This window comes from Protobothrops mucrosquamatus, unplaced genomic scaffold (assembly GCF_001527695.2).
Source record: "Protobothrops mucrosquamatus isolate PMUCROS unplaced genomic scaffold, P.Mucros_1.0 scaffold413, whole genome shotgun sequence".
Lineage (NCBI taxonomy): Eukaryota > Metazoa > Chordata > Lepidosauria > Squamata > Viperidae > Protobothrops > Protobothrops mucrosquamatus.
The window spans coordinates 477,052-495,837 of record NW_015386742.1 but is presented as its reverse complement, the minus strand read 5'-3'; the positions used below and the strand labels follow the sequence as shown (position 1 = coordinate 495,837).

At 34.7% G+C, this 18,786-nt stretch overlaps 1 protein-coding gene across 1 annotated transcript in view; it reads left to right on the top strand.

The window, feature by feature from the left end:
- The window catches only part of UGGT1 (UDP-glucose glycoprotein glucosyltransferase 1), a 68,978-nt gene that overhangs the window by 33,569 nt on the left and 16,623 nt on the right, over window positions 1–18,786 (top strand). The window contains exons 28-36 of the mRNA XM_029284182.1: window positions 2,558–2,716; window positions 4,554–4,639; window positions 9,655–9,739; window positions 10,099–10,187; window positions 10,437–10,541; window positions 12,011–12,095; window positions 15,924–16,106; window positions 17,877–18,037; window positions 18,208–18,322. Coding sequence (XP_029140015.1) covers window positions 2,558–2,716; window positions 4,554–4,639; window positions 9,655–9,739; window positions 10,099–10,187; window positions 10,437–10,541; window positions 12,011–12,095; window positions 15,924–16,106; window positions 17,877–18,037; window positions 18,208–18,322 — 1,068 coding nt within the window. The remainder of the gene's footprint in view (window positions 1–2,557; window positions 2,717–4,553; window positions 4,640–9,654; window positions 9,740–10,098; window positions 10,188–10,436; window positions 10,542–12,010; window positions 12,096–15,923; window positions 16,107–17,876; window positions 18,038–18,207; window positions 18,323–18,786) is intronic.

Here is an 18,786-nt window from a genome sequence, read left to right as displayed (position 1 = left end):
TTTGGAAAATAAAGCTTGCAGCTAAAACCTATTAGTCAACTAACTGAAGATTAAAATCTGTACTGCAGTCATGATGATTTGGAGGTTAAGATGCCTATAATTTATTTGCTTTTATCTTCCAATAATATATGCTGATTTTTGTTTCAAGGAGTTTGATTTTTCTATTATAGAATAGGCTTTTCAATCAGTTATTGTTGTTGTTGTTTTAACAAAATTTTATTAAGTTTATATAGATAAGTAAAAATAGGAACAATACAGGTATGGTAAAGGGAGGGGTGGAAGGAAAAGGGGAGGGGAAGGAAATAAGGAGTTAGGGTAAAATAAGGATAGGTACAATCACATATTTCAACAAACAAGCTACCGTCCGGATCATAATAATGAGTAAATATCATATTCAACCATTTTAAGCGAAGCTTAGACTGTAACATATTAAAAACAATTAGTAAACAAATACGTTGATCTATTAAGTAAACACAACTAATAAAATCTCAAAAAAAATCCTAACAATCAAAAGTAACAAATGAAAATCAGTAAATCAGGAAAAATAATCATATCATCAAAATGTTAGTTAGAACTCGATTAAAAATCAGTCATCTATTCTAAAATATTGGATCCTTCAAGTTCTAACGTGTCTCTAACCATTGATAAATTTTTTCCCAAGTTCTAAAATAAATTGAATCATCTTTTTCTTTCATTTCTAATGTTAGTCTATCCATTTCTGCACACTCTAAAATTTTGGTAATTATAGTCTGGTCAGATGGTAAAGTCTCATTTTTCCAAAATTGGGCCAATACTATCCTTGCAGCAGTTAAAACGTGCAATATCAAGTAGTCATTCTCTTTACCATAATTAGGTCTTAATATTCCTAACAAAAACAATTCCGGTTTAAATTCTATCTGTAGTTTCATCATCTTTTCCAACCATCTATGGATCTTAGACCAATATTTCTTAGCGATAGGGCATATCCACCAGGCATGGTAATAAGTGCTTGGCTGTTGTTTACATTTCCAGCAGATATCCGAAACATTTTTAAACATTTTCGCTAAGCGAACTGGTGTCATATGCCATCTATATATATAAGTTTTCTTATATGCTACCGCTTTTGTAAGCTTAATATTTTTATCCCAAAGTTTTTGCCAGTCTTCCAAATCTATAGAATATCCAAAGTTCTTTGCCCATACTATCATTGTTTCTTTCACTTGTTCTTCTTCCATCTTCCAGTTTAAAAGAAATTTATAGAGTTTTCTAATCAAATTCTCATCTGTTTTTAACAAAATTTTATCTAATGGGGTCTGTTCTTTGTAAAAAACTGTTGATTTTATACCTTTTTCGTATCTTGTTTGAATTTGCAAGTAGGACCACCATGTCAAGTCAATACCTTGTAGTTGTAAAGTTTGCCTGTCCTTAAGTTTTTCCTCTTTGTCTAAAATGTCTTCATAACTAACCAGTTTGTCATAATTAATCAGATTTGGATAAGCAAATGCTTCCATTGTTGAAAGCCACTCAGGTATTTTCATATATATTTTATATTTAATTTTCTCCCATTCTGAAAGTAGTACGTTTCTTATCGCATGATTTTGAAAGTACTTATGTGTTGTTGTTTTTAATGCTGTGATGTTAAATAGCAAGAAGAAACGTGAAGCTGGCAAACTATGAATGCTAATTGTTAAATAAACTTAACAATGGTAATTGGGATCAGCAATTCCATTGTTAAGCAAGTCAGTTGTAAAGTCGATATCACGTGATTGTGCCCATTTATGACAGCAGTTATGGCTGGCACAATTGTTAATCAAATCCTGCATGGTTGCAGTATCTCGCTGTCACATGATCTCCATTTATGACCTCCTGCCAGTTCCACATTAACTTTTCTTGTTGGAAGCCTACAATGTAGGCAGGAAATGGAGATCACATGATTGCGGAGTGCTGCAGCCATCATAATTGTGAGACGGTTTTCAAGTGCCTTGTGACTGATCATTCAGCGAAAACTACCTCTGTAGGTAGGGTCTCTTGGAGCATTTTCCAGAACAATTATTCCAGCTTTGTACTCCCCAAATGAATTGGAATTGCAAGTTCCAAAATTTTTTACCTGGCATAATTATTAATCCCACTTGCTGGGAATTTGAGGTATTGTAAGCTCCAGTATCTCTGAAAAGTACATACTTGTGTAAGGCTGTCTTAGTAAGATGGTTGCAGAATCTAGAATGGAAAAAAAACTGTACAACAGAACATAGCATATGTGACATTAGAGTTGCCTCCAGGTGAGCTGGGTGTCATATAAAATAAATAAAAATATCTGTACCTCTCTTAGTGGTAGACATTTTCTTGCAATGCTGAGTTGTGAATATTTGGGGTACATATTTCTGGGTGCAAATCTAACAGAAGAGTAGTCTTCCTAGCTGCAGCTATCAAGGCTGGAATACCGCATTATCTAAAATTGTAAGATAGAATTATTTTATCGTACTTTTCCAACTTCAGCTGTAGCTTCTTGATGCAGATCGTTGTTTTTAATTATTTAAGCTTTTGAATGCTAAACTAGTGGTTATTTCTTTCAACACAGGTGGAGAGCGTAGTGGCAGCCGAGTATGAATTAGAACACCTCCTTCTGGAAGGGCACTGTTATGATATCACTACAGGGCAGCCTCCCAGAGGTCTTCAGTTCACTCTTGGAACATCAACAAACCCTGTTGTTGTTGACACCATTGTCATGGCCAATTTAGTAAGTGACTGACCGTCTTACTGAAGTTAAGTAGAATGCTATATGGAATAGATTTGTAAATGTTTAATTGGCCATGCATATGACAGACCGTTTTCTAAAAGCAAGCAAGGCATTTTCTGGAATCCAATATTCAGAATATCCAATAGTTCACCTTATATCTTGTATGCAAACAGATATGCCATTTTTTTTTATTTCTAGAGAATTAATCATGTAAAGAGAAAAAAAAATCCCATGCCTCTTGACTTTCACAAAAGTTCTTATTGTGGCTTTTGCTCAGCCAGAAACATAAACAAACTACAGGCTAGGTTGAATTAAGCATTAAGCATTATTAGGCAATTTACGATTTTTTGAAACTGATTTTTTAAAAAAGCAGTTTGCAGTCATAGTATAGAGAAAAATAATCTAATAACAAAATACAATTCAAAATAGTAAATTAACACAACCAGCATCCTTTGGTGTGTTTTTTTTAAAGTCTGGGTGAGAATAACTGATACTTTCTTGAGATCTTGGGAATGAAAGGCTTCATATTTGAATAAGTATCTATAAATTCACTGGAAAAAGCAATTGTGTTTGGAAGAGTTAGTGGTAAAAGGAAAGCAGGCTGCCAAAGAACATGGTGGGGGGGTCACTATCAAAGCTGGCACCAGCCAGAGCATAGAACAACTCAAAGCAGTGCAAGATTGGAAGATGTGAATAGACCTTGTCTATAGAATTGCCAAGAGTCAGACACGACTGAATGGATAACATCTTCTATCTATAAAATAAGTGTGTTAGGATTCATGATTGAGTCTAGCAGCTGATAGGTATCCAGTTGGTATATGCATTTGGTATTATTTCTTAAAAGTATTTACAGCCCACCATCTTCCTGAAGTGACTGGAACATCAATATATAACTAATAATAAAAATAATAAAAAATACAACAATTTTATTTGCTTGGTTGTATTATGTCTTATCAAATAAGAATGCCAACTTGCATTACAAATTATAATTTTAATGTTAATATGGTAGGCAGTGCTTTTTTTGTAAAAAAAGAATAAAAAATGCCAGAACTCACACACGTCATACAACCCGCCTTGCCTACCCTACAAGGTTCCATCCAAAAAAGGTGCCGGAACTCCGTTCTGGGCGTTCTATGACAAAAAAAGCCCTGATGGTAGGAATGATCCAGTATAAAGAGGTTAATAGGATAAGAAAAAAGTGAGCTATAAATATATATATATATGTTCTCAACTGGTCATCTTAATAGGATAATATTCGTAATTCATGTAACTTTTAAAATGATCCTTAACATTTTATGAAAATCCTGTAATTCTTTTCTAATATTTTTTCTTGTGTTGGTTTCAGATTATATTTTATTATCAGGTATTAACAATATGTTACTTATGTTAAATACATACTGAAAAATATGTATGTCTAAGGTCTAATTAAAGTTTATCAATAGGACATTTTAGACATCAGAGGTTGATAATCATTTATTAAGGACATAGTATTTTCTGTGTAATGAATAATTAAAAATTTGTAACCTGTGAATTTTGGTGTAGTGGTTAAGGTACCAGGCTAGAAACTGGGAAATATTAGGCACAAAGCCAGCTGGTTGACCTTGAGCCAGTCATTTTCAGCCCTCGGAAGGAGGCAATGGCAAACCACTTGAGAGGAATCTTGCCAAAGAAACTGCAGGAACTAGTATCCAGAAGTCAAAAACTGACTCAAAGGCACACATACACACACAACTTGCCAAGCAAAATCCAGCTGAATTACGCATCAAAGTTTGATACTTAGTAAATTGCCTGAGGTCAACTAAAGTGTTTCTTTTCCTTTTCCCTTTCTCCTTTTTAGGGATATTTTCAGTTAAAAGCCAATCCTGGTTCCTGGTTCCTGAGGCTCAGAAAGGGAAGGTCTGATGATATTTACAAAATTTATAGGTAGGTTGGTAAAAATCATGATTCTACTTGTTTGTNTTTGGAAAATAAAGCTTGCAGCTAAAACCTATTAGTCAACTAACTGAAGATTAAAATCTGTACTGCAGTCATGATGATTTGGAGGTTAAGATGCCTATAATTTATTTGCTTTTATCTTCCAATAATATATGCTGATTTTTGTTTCAAGGAGTTTGATTTTTCTATTATAGAATAGGCTTTTCAATCAGTTATTGTTGTTTTTTTAACAAAATGTTATTAAGTTTATATAGATGAGTAAAAATAGGAACAATACAGGTATGGTAAAGGGAGGGGTGGAAGGAAAAGGGGAGGGGAAGGAAATAAGGAGTTAGGGTAAAATAAGGATAGGTACAATCACATATTTCAACAAACAAGCTACCGTCCGGATCATAATAATGAGTAAATATCATATTCAACCATTTTAAGCGAACCTTGGACTGTAACATATTAAAAACAATTAGTAAACAAATACGTTGATCTATTAAGTAAACACAACTAATAAAATCTCAAAAAAAAATCCTAACAATCAAAAGTAACAAATGAAAATCAGTAAATCAGGAAAAATAATCATATCATCAAAATGTTAGTTAGAACTCGATTAAAAATCAGTCATCTATTCTAAAATATTGGATCCTTCAAGTTCTAACGTGTCTCTAACCATTGATAAAATTTTTTCCAAGTTCTAAAATAAATTGAATCATCTTTTTCTTTCATTTCTAATGTTAGTCTATCCATTTCTGCACACTCTAAAATTTTGGTAATTATAGTCTGGTCAGATGGTAAAGTCTCATTTTTCCAAAATTGGGCCAATACTATCCTTGCAGCAGTTAAAACGTGCAATATCAAGTAGTCATTCTCTTTACCATAATTAAGTCTTAATATTCCTAACAAAAACAATTCCGGTTTAAATTCTATCTGTAGTTTCATTATCTTTTCCAACCATCTATGGATCTTAAACCAATATTTCTTAGCGATAGGGCATATCCACCAGGCATGGTAATAAGTGCCTGGCTGTTGTTTACATTTCCAGCAGATATCCGAAACATTTTTAAATATTTTCGCTAAGCGAACTGGTGTCATATGCCATCTATATATATAAGTTTTCTTATATGCTACCGCTTTTGTAAGCTTAATATTTTTATCCCAAAGTTTTTGACAGTCTTCCAAATCTATAGAATATCCAAAGTTCTTTGCCCATACTATCATTGTTTCTTTCACTTGTTCTTCTTCCATCTTCCAGTTTAAAAGAAATTTATAGAGTTTTCTAATCAAATTCTCATCTGTTTTTAACAAAATTTTATCTAATGGGGTCTGTTCTTTGTAAAAACCTGTTGATTTTATATCTTTTTCGTATCTTGTTTGAATTTGCAAGTAGGACCACCATGTCAAGTCAATACCTTGTAGTTGTAAAGTTTGCCTGTCCTTAAGTTTTTCCTCTTTGTCTAAAATGTCTTCATAACTAACCAGTTTGTCATAATTAATCAGATTTGGATAAGCAAATGCTTCCATTGTTGAAAGCCACTCAGGTATTTTCATATATATTTTATATTTAATTTTCTCCCATTCTGAAAGTAGTACGTTTCTTATCGCATGATTTTGAAAGTACTTATGTGTTGTTGTTTTTAATGCTGTGATGTTAAATAGCAAGAAGAAACGTGAAGCTGGCAAACTATGAATGTTAATTGTTAAATAAACTTAACAATGGTAATTGGGACCAGCAATTCCATTGTTAAGCAAGTCAGTTGTAAAGTCGATATTATGTGATTGTGCCCATTTATGACAGCAGTTATGGCTGGCACAATTGTTAATCAAATCCTGCATGGTTGCAGTATCTTGCTGTCACATGATCTCCATTTATGACCTCCTGCCAGTTCCACATTAACTTTTCTTGTCGGAAGCCTACAATGTAGGCAGGAAATGGAGATCACATGATTGCGGAGTGCTGCGGCCATCATAATTGTGAGCCAGTTTTCAAGTGCCTTGTGACTGATCATTCAGCGAAAACTACCTGTGTAGGTAGGGTCTCTTGGAGCATTTTCCAGAACAATTATTCCAGCTTTGTACTCCCCAAATGAATTGGCATTGCAAGTTCCAAAATTTTTTACCTGGCATAATTATTAATCCCACTTGCTGGGAATTTGAGGTATTGTAAGTTCCAGTATCTCTGAAAAGTACATACTTGTGTAAGGCTGTCTTAGTAAGATGGTTGCAGAATCTAGAATGGAAAAAAAACTGTACAACAGAACATAGCATATGTGACGTTAAAGTTGCTGGGTGTCATATAAAATAAATAAAAGTATCTGTACCTCTCTTAGTGGTAGACATTTTCTTGCAATGCTGAGTTGTGAATATTTGGGATACATATTTCTGGGTACAAATCTAACAGAAGAGTAGTCTTCCTAGCTGCAGCTATCAAGGCTGGAATACCGCATTATCTAAAATTGTAAGATAGAATTATTTTATCATACTTTTCCAACTTCAGCTGTAGCTTCTTAATGCAGATCGTTGTTTTTAATTATTTAAGCTTTTGAATGCTAAACTAGTGGTTATTTCTTTCAACACAGGTGGAGAGCGTAGTGGCAGCCGAGTATGAATTAGAACACCTCCTTCTGGAAGGGCACTGTTATGATATCACTACAGGGCAGCCTCCCAGAGGTCTTCAGTTCACTCTTGGAACATCAACAAACCCTGTTGTTGTTGACACCATTGTCATGGCCAATTTAGTAAGTGACTGACCGTCTTACTGAAGTTAAGTAGAATGCTATATGGAATAGATTTGTAAATGTTTAATTGGCCATGCATATGACAGACCGTTTTATAAAAGCAAGCAAGGCATTTTCTGGAATCCAATATTCAGAATATCCAGTAGTTCACCTTATATCTTGTATGCAAACAGATATGCCATTTTTTTTATTTCTAGAGAATTAATCATGTAAAGAGAAAACAAAATCCCATGCCTCTTGACTTTCACAAAAGTTCTTATTGTGGCTTTTGCTCAGCCAGAAACATAAACAAACTACAGGCTAGGTTGAATTAAGCATTAAGCATTATTAGGCAATTTACGATTTTTTGAAACTGATTTTTTAAAAAAGCAGTTTGCAGTCATAGTATAGAGAAAAATAATCTAATAACAAAATACAATTCAAAATAGTAAATTAACACAACCAGCATCCTTTGGTGTTTTTTTTTTTTAATCTGGGTGAGAATAACTGATACTTTCTTGGGAATGAAAGGCTTCATATTTGAATAAGTATCTATAAATTCACTGGAAAAAGCAATTGTATTTGGAAGAGTTAGTGGTAAAAGGAAAGCAGGCTGCCAAAGAACATGGTGGGGGGTCACTATCAAAGCTGGCACCCAGCCAGAGCATAGAACAACTCAAAGCAGTGCAAGATTGGAAGATGTGAATAGACCTTGTCTATAGAATTGCCAAGAGTCAGACACGACTGAATGGATAACATCTATCTATAAAATAAGTGTGTTAGGATTCATGATTGAGTCTAGCAGCTGATAGGTGTCCAGTTGGTATATGCATTTGGTATTATTTCTTAAAAGTATTTACAGCCCACCATCTTCCTGAAGTGACTGGAACATCAATATATAACTAATAATAAAAATAATAAAAAATACAACAATTTTATTTGCTTGGTTGGGCCTTCTCTGTGGGTGCCCCCACCCTCTGGAACGAGCTACCCCCCGAGATCCGGACGATTCCGGATCTCCTAACCTTCCGCCGCGCCCTCAAGACATGGCTTTTTCAACAAGCGGGACTGACCTAGGGTGAATTTTAAATAGGGAATAATTTTTAAAAATTTTTAAAGATTTTAAATATGACACAGCCATTAATATANGCATCAAAGTTTGATACTTAGTAAATTGCCTGAGGTCAACTAAAGTGTTTCTTTTCCTTTTCCCTTTCTCCTTTTTAGGGATATTTTCAGTTAAAAGCCAATCCTGGTTCCTGGTTCCTGAGGCTCAGAAAGGGAAGGTCTGATGATATTTACAAAATTTATAGGTAGGTTGGTAAAAATCATGATTCTACTTGTTTGTTTGTTTCTAAACTCTATAGGATATAGCCATTCCATCAAGATGGCATTGGGTTATTTATTTAACATTCAGTATTTGTATGCTACCAGATAAAAAACAAGTCTTGTTAGCAAGAGTTAACAACAGTTTTAAATAGACATTTTCTTTATAGAAAAAAAACATCCACTTACAAAATCCCACCACAAATCAGGGAAAGGATCTTGGAAGCAGCTCGGTCTTCAAATGTTTTTTGAAGGTCCAGCAAAGAGATAACTAGCCTGATCTCCCTAGGGCAGGGGTAGGCAACCTTGGCTCTTTTCTGACTCATGGACTTCAACTCCCAGAATTCCTGAGCCAGCTATGCTGGCTCAGGAATTCTGGGAGTTGAAGTCCATGAGTCAGAAAAGAGCCAAGGTTGCCTACCCCTGCCCTAGGGAGACAGTTTCAGAGAAGTGGCACTACATTAGAAGAACCTAGGTGGTCTTATGAAGTCAGGTTGGCTTCATTTCACTTCTCTAATTAAATCATTGGACAGTTTTGAATTTGAAAACTTCTGAACTTAACATGCCCTCCTCCTTTCAGTTTAGAACAGCTGTTCCTCACTCACTGGAAGTGTTGTGATGTCCCAACTATTCCAGGAGTGTCCTGAGATTGAAACAGCCCTGAGATTTAAAGCTGAATTTCAAGCTTTAAACAACTATCCTGAATTCAAAATAAGAATGTTTCTTTCTCAAGATTTTGAAATATTTTGAGCAAGATCATTTGAATTTTGAAACTTTTACATTTGTAATAGTCAGGTTTTTTGTTTCATACATAAAAGTTTATATGACGGTATATATCCATAGTTGGATTAATATGATTCTGAAATAGAATTTGGGGAACATAAAAGTAAAACCACTTTTTGACAAAGCAGAGAAAAGTGGCAGCAAAATAGTGATTACTAAGCTAATATTTTAAATGTAATTAATTTTTAGTCATGATGAGACAGATTCTCCTCCAGATGCCAGTGATGTTGTCGTTGTTATCAACAATTTTAAAAGCAAAATTATTAAAGTGAAGGTGAGTTTGAAAAGGATGGTAAAGTACTATTTTCAATAAGATTTTCCTTATATATTTCAAAAAAATATTTTTATTATTCTGGTATAATTTGTAATTTAGTTAAAAAATAATGTTAACAATGTTAACATTGTTAACTGCAACAATGTTGCAGTTTTGTTTAAACATACTTAAGCTAATTTACTATTTTCTCTTTTTCAGGTTCTTTGTGTTCTCTGAGTTTAATTTTCTTTTAGTTTTTTAATGACATTTCATTAACAGATGTTTCTGCAAGGAGAAAAAGAAGCTCATAGATCACTAAGAACCCAACAGTTCAATCCTCAGCACATTATATTCTCCTCTATTGTATTCTGTCTTTGTAGGTTCAGAAAAAGCCAGATATGCTAAATGAAGATTTACTTAGTGATGGTACTAATGAAAATGAGTCTGGATTTTGGGAATCTCTGAAATGGTAAATATACTTGCAAGTCCTTCATTATCTGTTGAATTTCCTGAACCTAATTCCTTACAACATAATTTTAAGAATATTTGGAATGAGCTTATATTATTAATATGTTTCTATTAAAGCCATACTATCACTATCTGCAATAATGATTATTAGTTCATAGAATGACATAACATGAAAGAAACCTTTTTTTTAAAATGGAGCGTTGAAGAAGGTTCTTTTTTGTTTGTTTGTTTGTTTGTTTGTTTGTTTTAGGGGGTTTACAGGAGGCCAGAAGAAAGAAGAAGTGAAACAGGATAAGGAAGATGTGATTAATATCTTTTCAGTGGCATCAGGGCATCTATATGAGAGATTTCTTCGGTAGGTCTCGAACGAAGGCTTTACTCAAATATATATATGATATTTGCAGGAATTTATATTTTCTTCATTCATTAGGTTTTGGGGTTTATTGTACACAAAATTCCTTCTAGTAAATAAGAGAAAAATGTTACAATTATAGATGCATACCATTGTAGAGTTGGAAGGGACAACCTGTTTCTAAAAAGGTCCAGAGGAAAAAATCCACAGCATCCATCGAAAGATAGTTGTACAGATCTTACCATCAGAAACTTTTTCCTTATATTTAAATGAAACCTGTATATCTATAGCATATATCCATTATTTCAGCTCAGTGGCAGTTGAAAATTGCTTCTCCCAATTTTCCCTATGGCATCCTTTTAAGTATTGAAACACCAATATCATAATGTTGTTTTTTTCAGTATGATCCATATCTACATTGACTTTTCCTGTTTCCTCAGTACTAAAGCTATGCTCTTTATTGATTTAACAGTGGTGTGCTTACACTTGAATGAGGATTTATTTTAGAGTATAAGACATTGATTCTGCACTTGTGAGCTTTTGTTAGGAAGTGATGAGAGTCTTCACCCACTGTTCATTTTTTACATACATAAGTATTGATGTACATCTCTAATGGACCTTCAGTGGAATTTCATAAAGCTTTAAAACAGTTGATATCTGACTCAAAGAGTAAAAATCTTTCTGAATTTTTCAAATAAAGCAAGTAAGATAGTCTAGATTTTTAAAAAACTATTATCACAATCTTTTAATGATGTATTTTAAATTAGCTGTTACTCTTTAAAAAAAAAACCTACCCCCATTTGTCAATTATGCATTTGTAGAAATCCAGAACACCTAGTCGTAGAAACCAAGAGGTGTCAGTAAAGACTCAATATTCTAGGCTTGGTACTGACTACATGCTCACCAAGCCAGAAATATGAACCTATTTAATACATTACTTAAAAGTTTTCTTGCCTTCGTATTTGCACCGTCTTTTTCAGCAGTATTAATTAATGGGAAATCAGAAATTCATACCAATCTGTTAGAGAGTACCCAGAAAGCTATCAGAGATCCCTATCTATTTTCAGCCTATACCTGTTCTTAAATTATCCAGAATCATTTTAACCAATCAGAAAAATGACAATTCTAAAATATAATGTAACCACCTACAGATCAGGCACATCAGGTGGAGTGCTACATTGAGTAGATCATTTTATATATTCTCATTCAGCTTCTGATATATTGGTGCTAATGGGAAATCCTACAATCTGATTTGTTTTTATTCTTTACAGCCCTTTGTTTAAGAACATCTTAAAGCAATTAACTATACTTTTTAAAGTACAAAACTAGTTTTATCTCCTTCCAGTGCTCTCTAAGATAGTTGATTTGTTAAGATTTTTCATAAGTTTTTAATTACAGTTGCAAAATGGGAGAAAAGTAAGACATAAAGGTTTAAATTAGTTCTAGATTTTTATTTTTATTTCTTTTAACAGCATAATGATGTTGTCTGTGCTGAAGCACACAGAGACTTCAGTGAAGTTCTGGTTTCTGAAGAATTACTTATCGCCCACAGTTAAGGTTTGTTATAAGAAAAAAAATCTTCTTTATATTTTTAAGAATGTTAGTTACATTTATTTATTTAATAATAACATACGGTTGCCCATCTTCCAAACCATAACTTAGGTGGTTCACAACAATAGTAAAAAAGCAATAAAATCACAAACAAAATCACATAAACTTTAAACCTCAGTAGAGAAAAAAATATCACCATTGGGCTCCATCCTCACCCTGTCCCAATACTTCTGAGACAGCCAGCTTTTCAAGATCTGGTGGATCTGGGAGGGGGGAGTGTTCCTTAGAGCAGGGCCACTATTGAGAAGGTGCATTTCCTGGATCGCACTAGATGAAAACATTTGAGAGAAGGTACCTGGAGTGTGCCCATCCTATCCAGCCTGGTGGAATAGGGAGAGACAATGCCTCAGATAATTTGGTCCCATCCCAGACAGGGCTTTAAGGCTAATAATCAGCATCTTGAATTGCACCTGGAAAGAAACTAAGTCACACAACAGGGTTGTAATATGGACAAACAGAACTGTCCAAAACAGGCAAAATAGTGAGCTCAACCATAAATAACTTGCTTAAAAAGCAGAGATGCTTCTGCTTTTGCTTAAACAGAACATTCAATCCACAGAAAAACAAATTCTCTGCATTTCAAGCAATCTCTTTTTCTAAGCTCCTACTGGCCCTGGTTTCTTTTTCCTTTCCATGTGCTTGTTGTCTGCATCACATGTTCTGTATTTTCTTTTCATGGCTATTTCTCATTGTTTTTCTAAACAACCAGATCCCCGTCCTTTTATTTTCCCACACTTTCACGACCTGTTCTTATTTAATTATTTCGGTTTGATATCAGGTAGTTACAATGGCTGGGAGGGGGGAGTAAGATTTTGGATCCAGGTTGCAGGGAATCTTGGCTAAAGAATATCGCTAGCTAGAATGCAATTAGTCTGGAGATATGTGTATAATTTAGGATGTGACTCATTTATTGCTAGAACTACAAGCATATTCCTAGCCATTTTTCCACACTGAATATCAAATAATGTAAGAAAATCTAGTCCATTATTCACTTTCCTCAAACTGGAAAATAAATTACATTTTAGAATCATTACACATTCTTGTGCCAGGAGTACATTGACAAAGGTGGAAAATGTGTCAGATTTCATACATATATTAAATAATATGCATACACACACACACACATACACACACATGCATACATACATACACACACATACATATATCTTGTAAGCAAGTTCTCAGATCTATACCTATATATACTATATATGTGTGAATATCTTCCACACAAGCCAAAAGTAGTTTCTCTACCATATTTCAAATGGATGAAAATCCTAAAGGGGAAAACAACCCAAGAAGCTTGGGAAACCCTGAAAAATGCGATCATAAAAGCCCAGACCAACACAATACCACTGAAAAAGAAAAACAAGAAATTCAAGAAGAAATCAGCATGGCTGCATAAAGATCTCTCTGACAAACTGAAAGACAAAAAGGACAAATACAAAAAATGGAAAGAGGGGCACATAACTATGGCCAATTATCAGCAGACAGTCAGAAAATGCAAAGATGAAGTCAGGAAAGCAAAGGCTCAGAACGAACAAAGACTTGCAACAGAAATCAAGGATAATAAAAAAGTTTCTTCCAACATATTAACAAGAAAAAAGTCAAGGAAACTAAATCCCCTAAAAAGAGAAGATGGCAAGGAAATAACAGGCAACAGGGAGAAAGCAGAGCTGCTCAACTCATTCTTTGCATCAGTATTTGCACAAAAAGAAACCATAGCCCAACATACCAAAAAAACCACTGCAAAAGACAAACTAGAAACAAAAATTAAAAATGGTAAAAGAACACCTAGCCGACCTTGACGAATATAAATCACCAGGACCCGACAGACTACATCCCAGAGTTCTGAAGGAGCTGGCAGATGTTATCTCAGAAGCATGCACCATAGCTTTAATAAATCCTGGAGCACCAGGGAAGTACCTGAGGATTGGAAAACGGCTAATGTGGTTCCCATCTTCAAGAAAGGGGGCTTTTTGCCTGGGTCCTTTGATGTCTGGTTAATCAATTTGTAGTCATAGACCCTTCTAGGATCTTTTCTATTATTTTTTTTGTAGACATTTGTTGATCTTCGTTTGTTTCAATATTGATCATTGGTCGTGCCCAAACAATTTTTGTCTAGTACGGTTTGGTTAGAATAAAGTAAGAAACTATTTCACTGATTTGATTATGACCAGCAAAATGCTGTGGCCGTAGTATACTTAGACTTCAGTAAGGCATTTGATAAAGTAGACTACAATCTACTCCTTGGTAAGCTAGAAAAAGGTGGAATATACAACATCACCACCAGATGGATCTGTAACTGGCTGGCAAACAGTACTCAACAAGAAGTCCTCAATGCCATTATATCCACATGGAGAGAAGTAAGCAGTGGGGTACCACAAGGTCCCAATACTTTTCAATGTCTTCATAATGACTTAGATGAGGGAATTGAAGGGGATCTCATCAAATTTGTAGATGACACCAAACTGGCAGGAGTAGCCAACATCGCAGAAGACAAACTCAGGATCCAAAAAGATCTTGAGAAAGTTGAACAATGGGCCCTATCCAACAAAATGAGTTTCAGTGTGGAGAAAAGCAAAGTCCTACATTTAGGCAGGAAAAATCAAAGGTACAAGTACAGATTAGGCGAGACCTGGTTTAAAAACAATAACTGTGAGAGGGACCTTGGAGTCCTAGTGGATGATCACTTGACTATGAGCCAGCAGTATTCAGCAGCAGCCAAAAAAGCTAATACAATCCTGGGTTGTATAAACAGAGGCATAGAATCAAGTTCATGCGAAGTATTAGTACCGCTTTATAAAACCCTAGTAAGATCACACCTGGAATACTGCAGCCAATTTTGGTCACCATATCACAAAAAAGATGTTGAAAGTCTGGAAAAAATCCAAAGAAGAGCAACTAAGATGATCAAAGGCCTGGAGACTAAAACATATGAAGAATGGCTGCAAAACTTGGTTCTGGCTAGTCTAAAGAAAAGAAGAAATAGGGGAGACATGATAGCAGTGTTCCAGTATTTGAGGGGCTGCCACAAAGAAGAGGGCATCAAATTGTTCTCCAAAGGACCAGAGGGCAGGACAAGAAACAATGGTTGGAATCTGAACAAAGAGAGAAACAACCTGGAATAAAGGAGAAACTTCCTGACAGTGAGGACAATTAACCAGTGGAACAGCTTGCCTCCAGAAATCGTGGGCGCTCCATCACTGGAGATTTTTAAGAAGAGGCTAGAGCTAGACAGTCACTTGTCTGAGATGGTATAGGTTCTCATGCTTGAGCAGGGGGCTGGACTAGAAGACCTTCAAAGTCCCTTCCAGATTCTATTCTATTCTATTCTATTCTATTCTATTCTATTCTATTCTATTCTATAATATTTAATTGCAGAAATTCTCTCCTTCTCTCTCTCCAGTGTATTCTGTAACTCTATTCATGGTTGTTGTTGTTTTGTTTCTAGTTAAAAATCCTCTTTGCTAGATGGTAGAAACGACAATATACCAATATCTCTTAATTTCATCTTCTTATAATATATTTCCCCACATAAATCTTTGCTTATAAGACATGTAGGAGTGCAAGAAAATTAAACCGTTGGTTATGAGATCTAGGCAAAATGTGAAGATTCCTGCTTTTCTCCCTTGCATATTTACCATTAGCCTTGAATATTTTTCATAACCAAATACTGTTTCTGGCTTTGTTAAGAATAATGTAACATGTCCTTTCTGGGTTTTTTTGTAATTTGTATTAAAAGCTGTTAGGACAGTAACTATTATTTTGTTCCAGGAATTCATCCCATATATGGCTAAAAAGTACAATTTCCAGTATGAGTTTGTCCAGTACAAGTGGCCACGCTGGCTTCACCAGCAAACAGAGAAGCAACGTATTATCTGGGGTTACAAAATTCTTTTTCTGGATGTGCTTTTCCCCCTCGCTGTTGATAAATTCCTTTTTGTAGATGCTGACCAGGTAAGCGCTTTTGAAGATTCAAATGTTACTTATTTTAAAAAGAATGTCCAAGGTATCTTTTTCAGCTAGGGCCCCCTACAACTTGTATTTTAAATGTTAAAAATAATTTACAAACCTTGAAATATTCATAGGTAAAAAAATAGCCGATAATGTAAAACCCCTTGAAAATTAAATGGGATAAAATGATTTAATAGTGCATTTAAATCTAAAGAAAGGAACTACATTTCTAATCTCTTTAAAGAGAGTATTTCACAGTTTAGATGCTGTCCTCATAAATTCGCCATTGTTGATGGTGGGACATTGAGAAGTGTATCCAAAACAGACTCCCGTGAGAATTGAGGTCCAGGATCCAGAATTTTTAAGGCTTTATAAGATACCTCTTGGATACATGCTTGGAAGCATAATGGCAACCAGTGCAATTGATTCTAGAATCATAATTAAGCAAAAGCACAAATCAGAAAGCAATCTGGTTGCCACTTTTCACAATAACTTCAGTTTCCAAAACTTTTTAGCATAGCTCTACATGTAACACAGCTCCTAATCTGGTTGGCGATTAAGGTATTGCTGGCTATGACCAGCTCTAGGACTAGCCACAAATAAAAGATGATCCACTATAGGGCCACTTGATTCTTCCTGATTGGTAGCAAATTACCAAAGCTGCAAAACTCAAATCCTTTTATTAGATTGTCTACTCATTAACAGTATGCTTGCCATAAGCCACTTCTGATTGATTATTGTGGCTTCTGACATTAATGATTTCCACAGCCTTCTTAATGACAAGAAAATGGTAAGACCTGACAAGATGACTGTTCCCAGATAACGAGAGTATCTGTTAGGATTCTTAGGGAAATCCTAACAGATCAGTGGAATAATATTCCCTTTTAGCACCACCTTTTAGGAGACAGTGCTAAGGAAAGACCCACCAAATTCTCATATTTGATACAAGCCAAAGAATGGCACCATGTTTGATGTATCTAGCAAAATGAATGGATATACTGTAATCTCCCGCCTATTTCCATGAAAGTTGTATGTCATATCCTGGACTTATGATTGGAATCTTATTATTTTCTCTCTATAAAACTTGGAACTTGGTTGCCTTCATTAATTTTAGAATCTTTCTCAGAAAACAAATACTAAAAATCAGCATATAGTTTACTGTGTGATGAACAACTTTTTTTCATCTGTATTGTTCTGCATGATAGTTGCAGAAAACTGTAAGGAAAGGAGTGGTGATATGAAAATCTCTACATTTGCAAGCAAGCTCTCAAATGATCGTAGGAGGTTAAACAACAGTTGCTATCGGACTAAACATTTTAAATGTTTGTGATCTCTAGTAAGAACTGATGTGAACTCATTCCAACTGGTATCTGTCACTTGGCTTCACCTCAATCTACAGGCCTTCTTAATATACTTTTTTTTAATTAAAATGTATTAAACTAAACCAGTTGATTAAAATACGTACCATGCTATGGGTTCAAGCTGGCTTTTGTTTTACTACTTATAGTATATAGACTACAAGTGGAGATAATGGACACGGCTCCTTATTCCTCTCCTGAAGGCAGCTCCAAGTTTGGGAACATATAATAGTATTTTGGACATACCCTTTCCCATAAAAGTCCATATATTTGGGGTATAGCTTTTGAGAATGGTTGGGAAAGTATTGTTGCCATAGATCATGTTTAATTAAGAGGAAAGTGAATAGATTGAGATCCAAATTCTATGTTTCCTACGTAATATCTAAAATTCTAAACTGAACTATTTTTTCTTTAGATTGTGCGTACAGACCTAAAGGACTTAAGAGATTTCAACTTGGATGGAGCACCTTATGGTTATACACCGTTCTGTGAAAGCCGCAGAGAGATGGATGGCTACCGATTCTGGAAGTCAGGATACTGGGCAAGCCATTTGGCTGGAAGAAAATATCATATTAGGTGATAAGTTTGCATCCCAAATACCTCTGACTATTTAGTCTGAGAGTAATTAGTACATTTATTTTGAATGTTATAAATAAATTCCAGTCTGAATTTATTTTGCATTTTACTTATTTAGTGTATAATTCAGATACAAGTGAATCTAACAGCTGTTCTTTCTCTGTCCTTAGTGCGCTTTATGTTGTAGACCTAAAAAAGTTCAGAAAGATAGCTGCTGGAGATCGACTCAGGGGACAATATCAAGGACTTAGCCAGGATCCAAATAGCCTCTCCAACCTTGATCAAGTAATTATATCTTTATAATTTATGTATACACACACACTTATTTCCAATCTTTTGTTCAAAACAGATGCAAATCTTAACAGTAATACTGCAGTTTTGGAGAATTTTCCCTCATTAAAGGCAGATAACAGATTCCAAATATTTGGGTTTTGCAGACACATTGCTATTCTGTGCAAAATCAACCTTTAGAAACTTGGAGAATGGGCATTCAGCTATAAAGCTTCATGGGATACAGATGTAAGAGAGTTAAGAATAACAAATGTTGAGAAATAATGTAGAAGTTAAGGAAGATAATATTTTGTGAAAAGATTCATGAATATGGATTATGGTTACTAGTAGGTGGACAAATAGGAATATTAGTATTAGTGGCATCTGAAGTAGTGATTATAGGGCTGCAGGAAAGATGACCATGGTAGAAAAGAGGCATTCACAAACTCTGCCTGCCTTCTGAAGTATATGGGTATAGC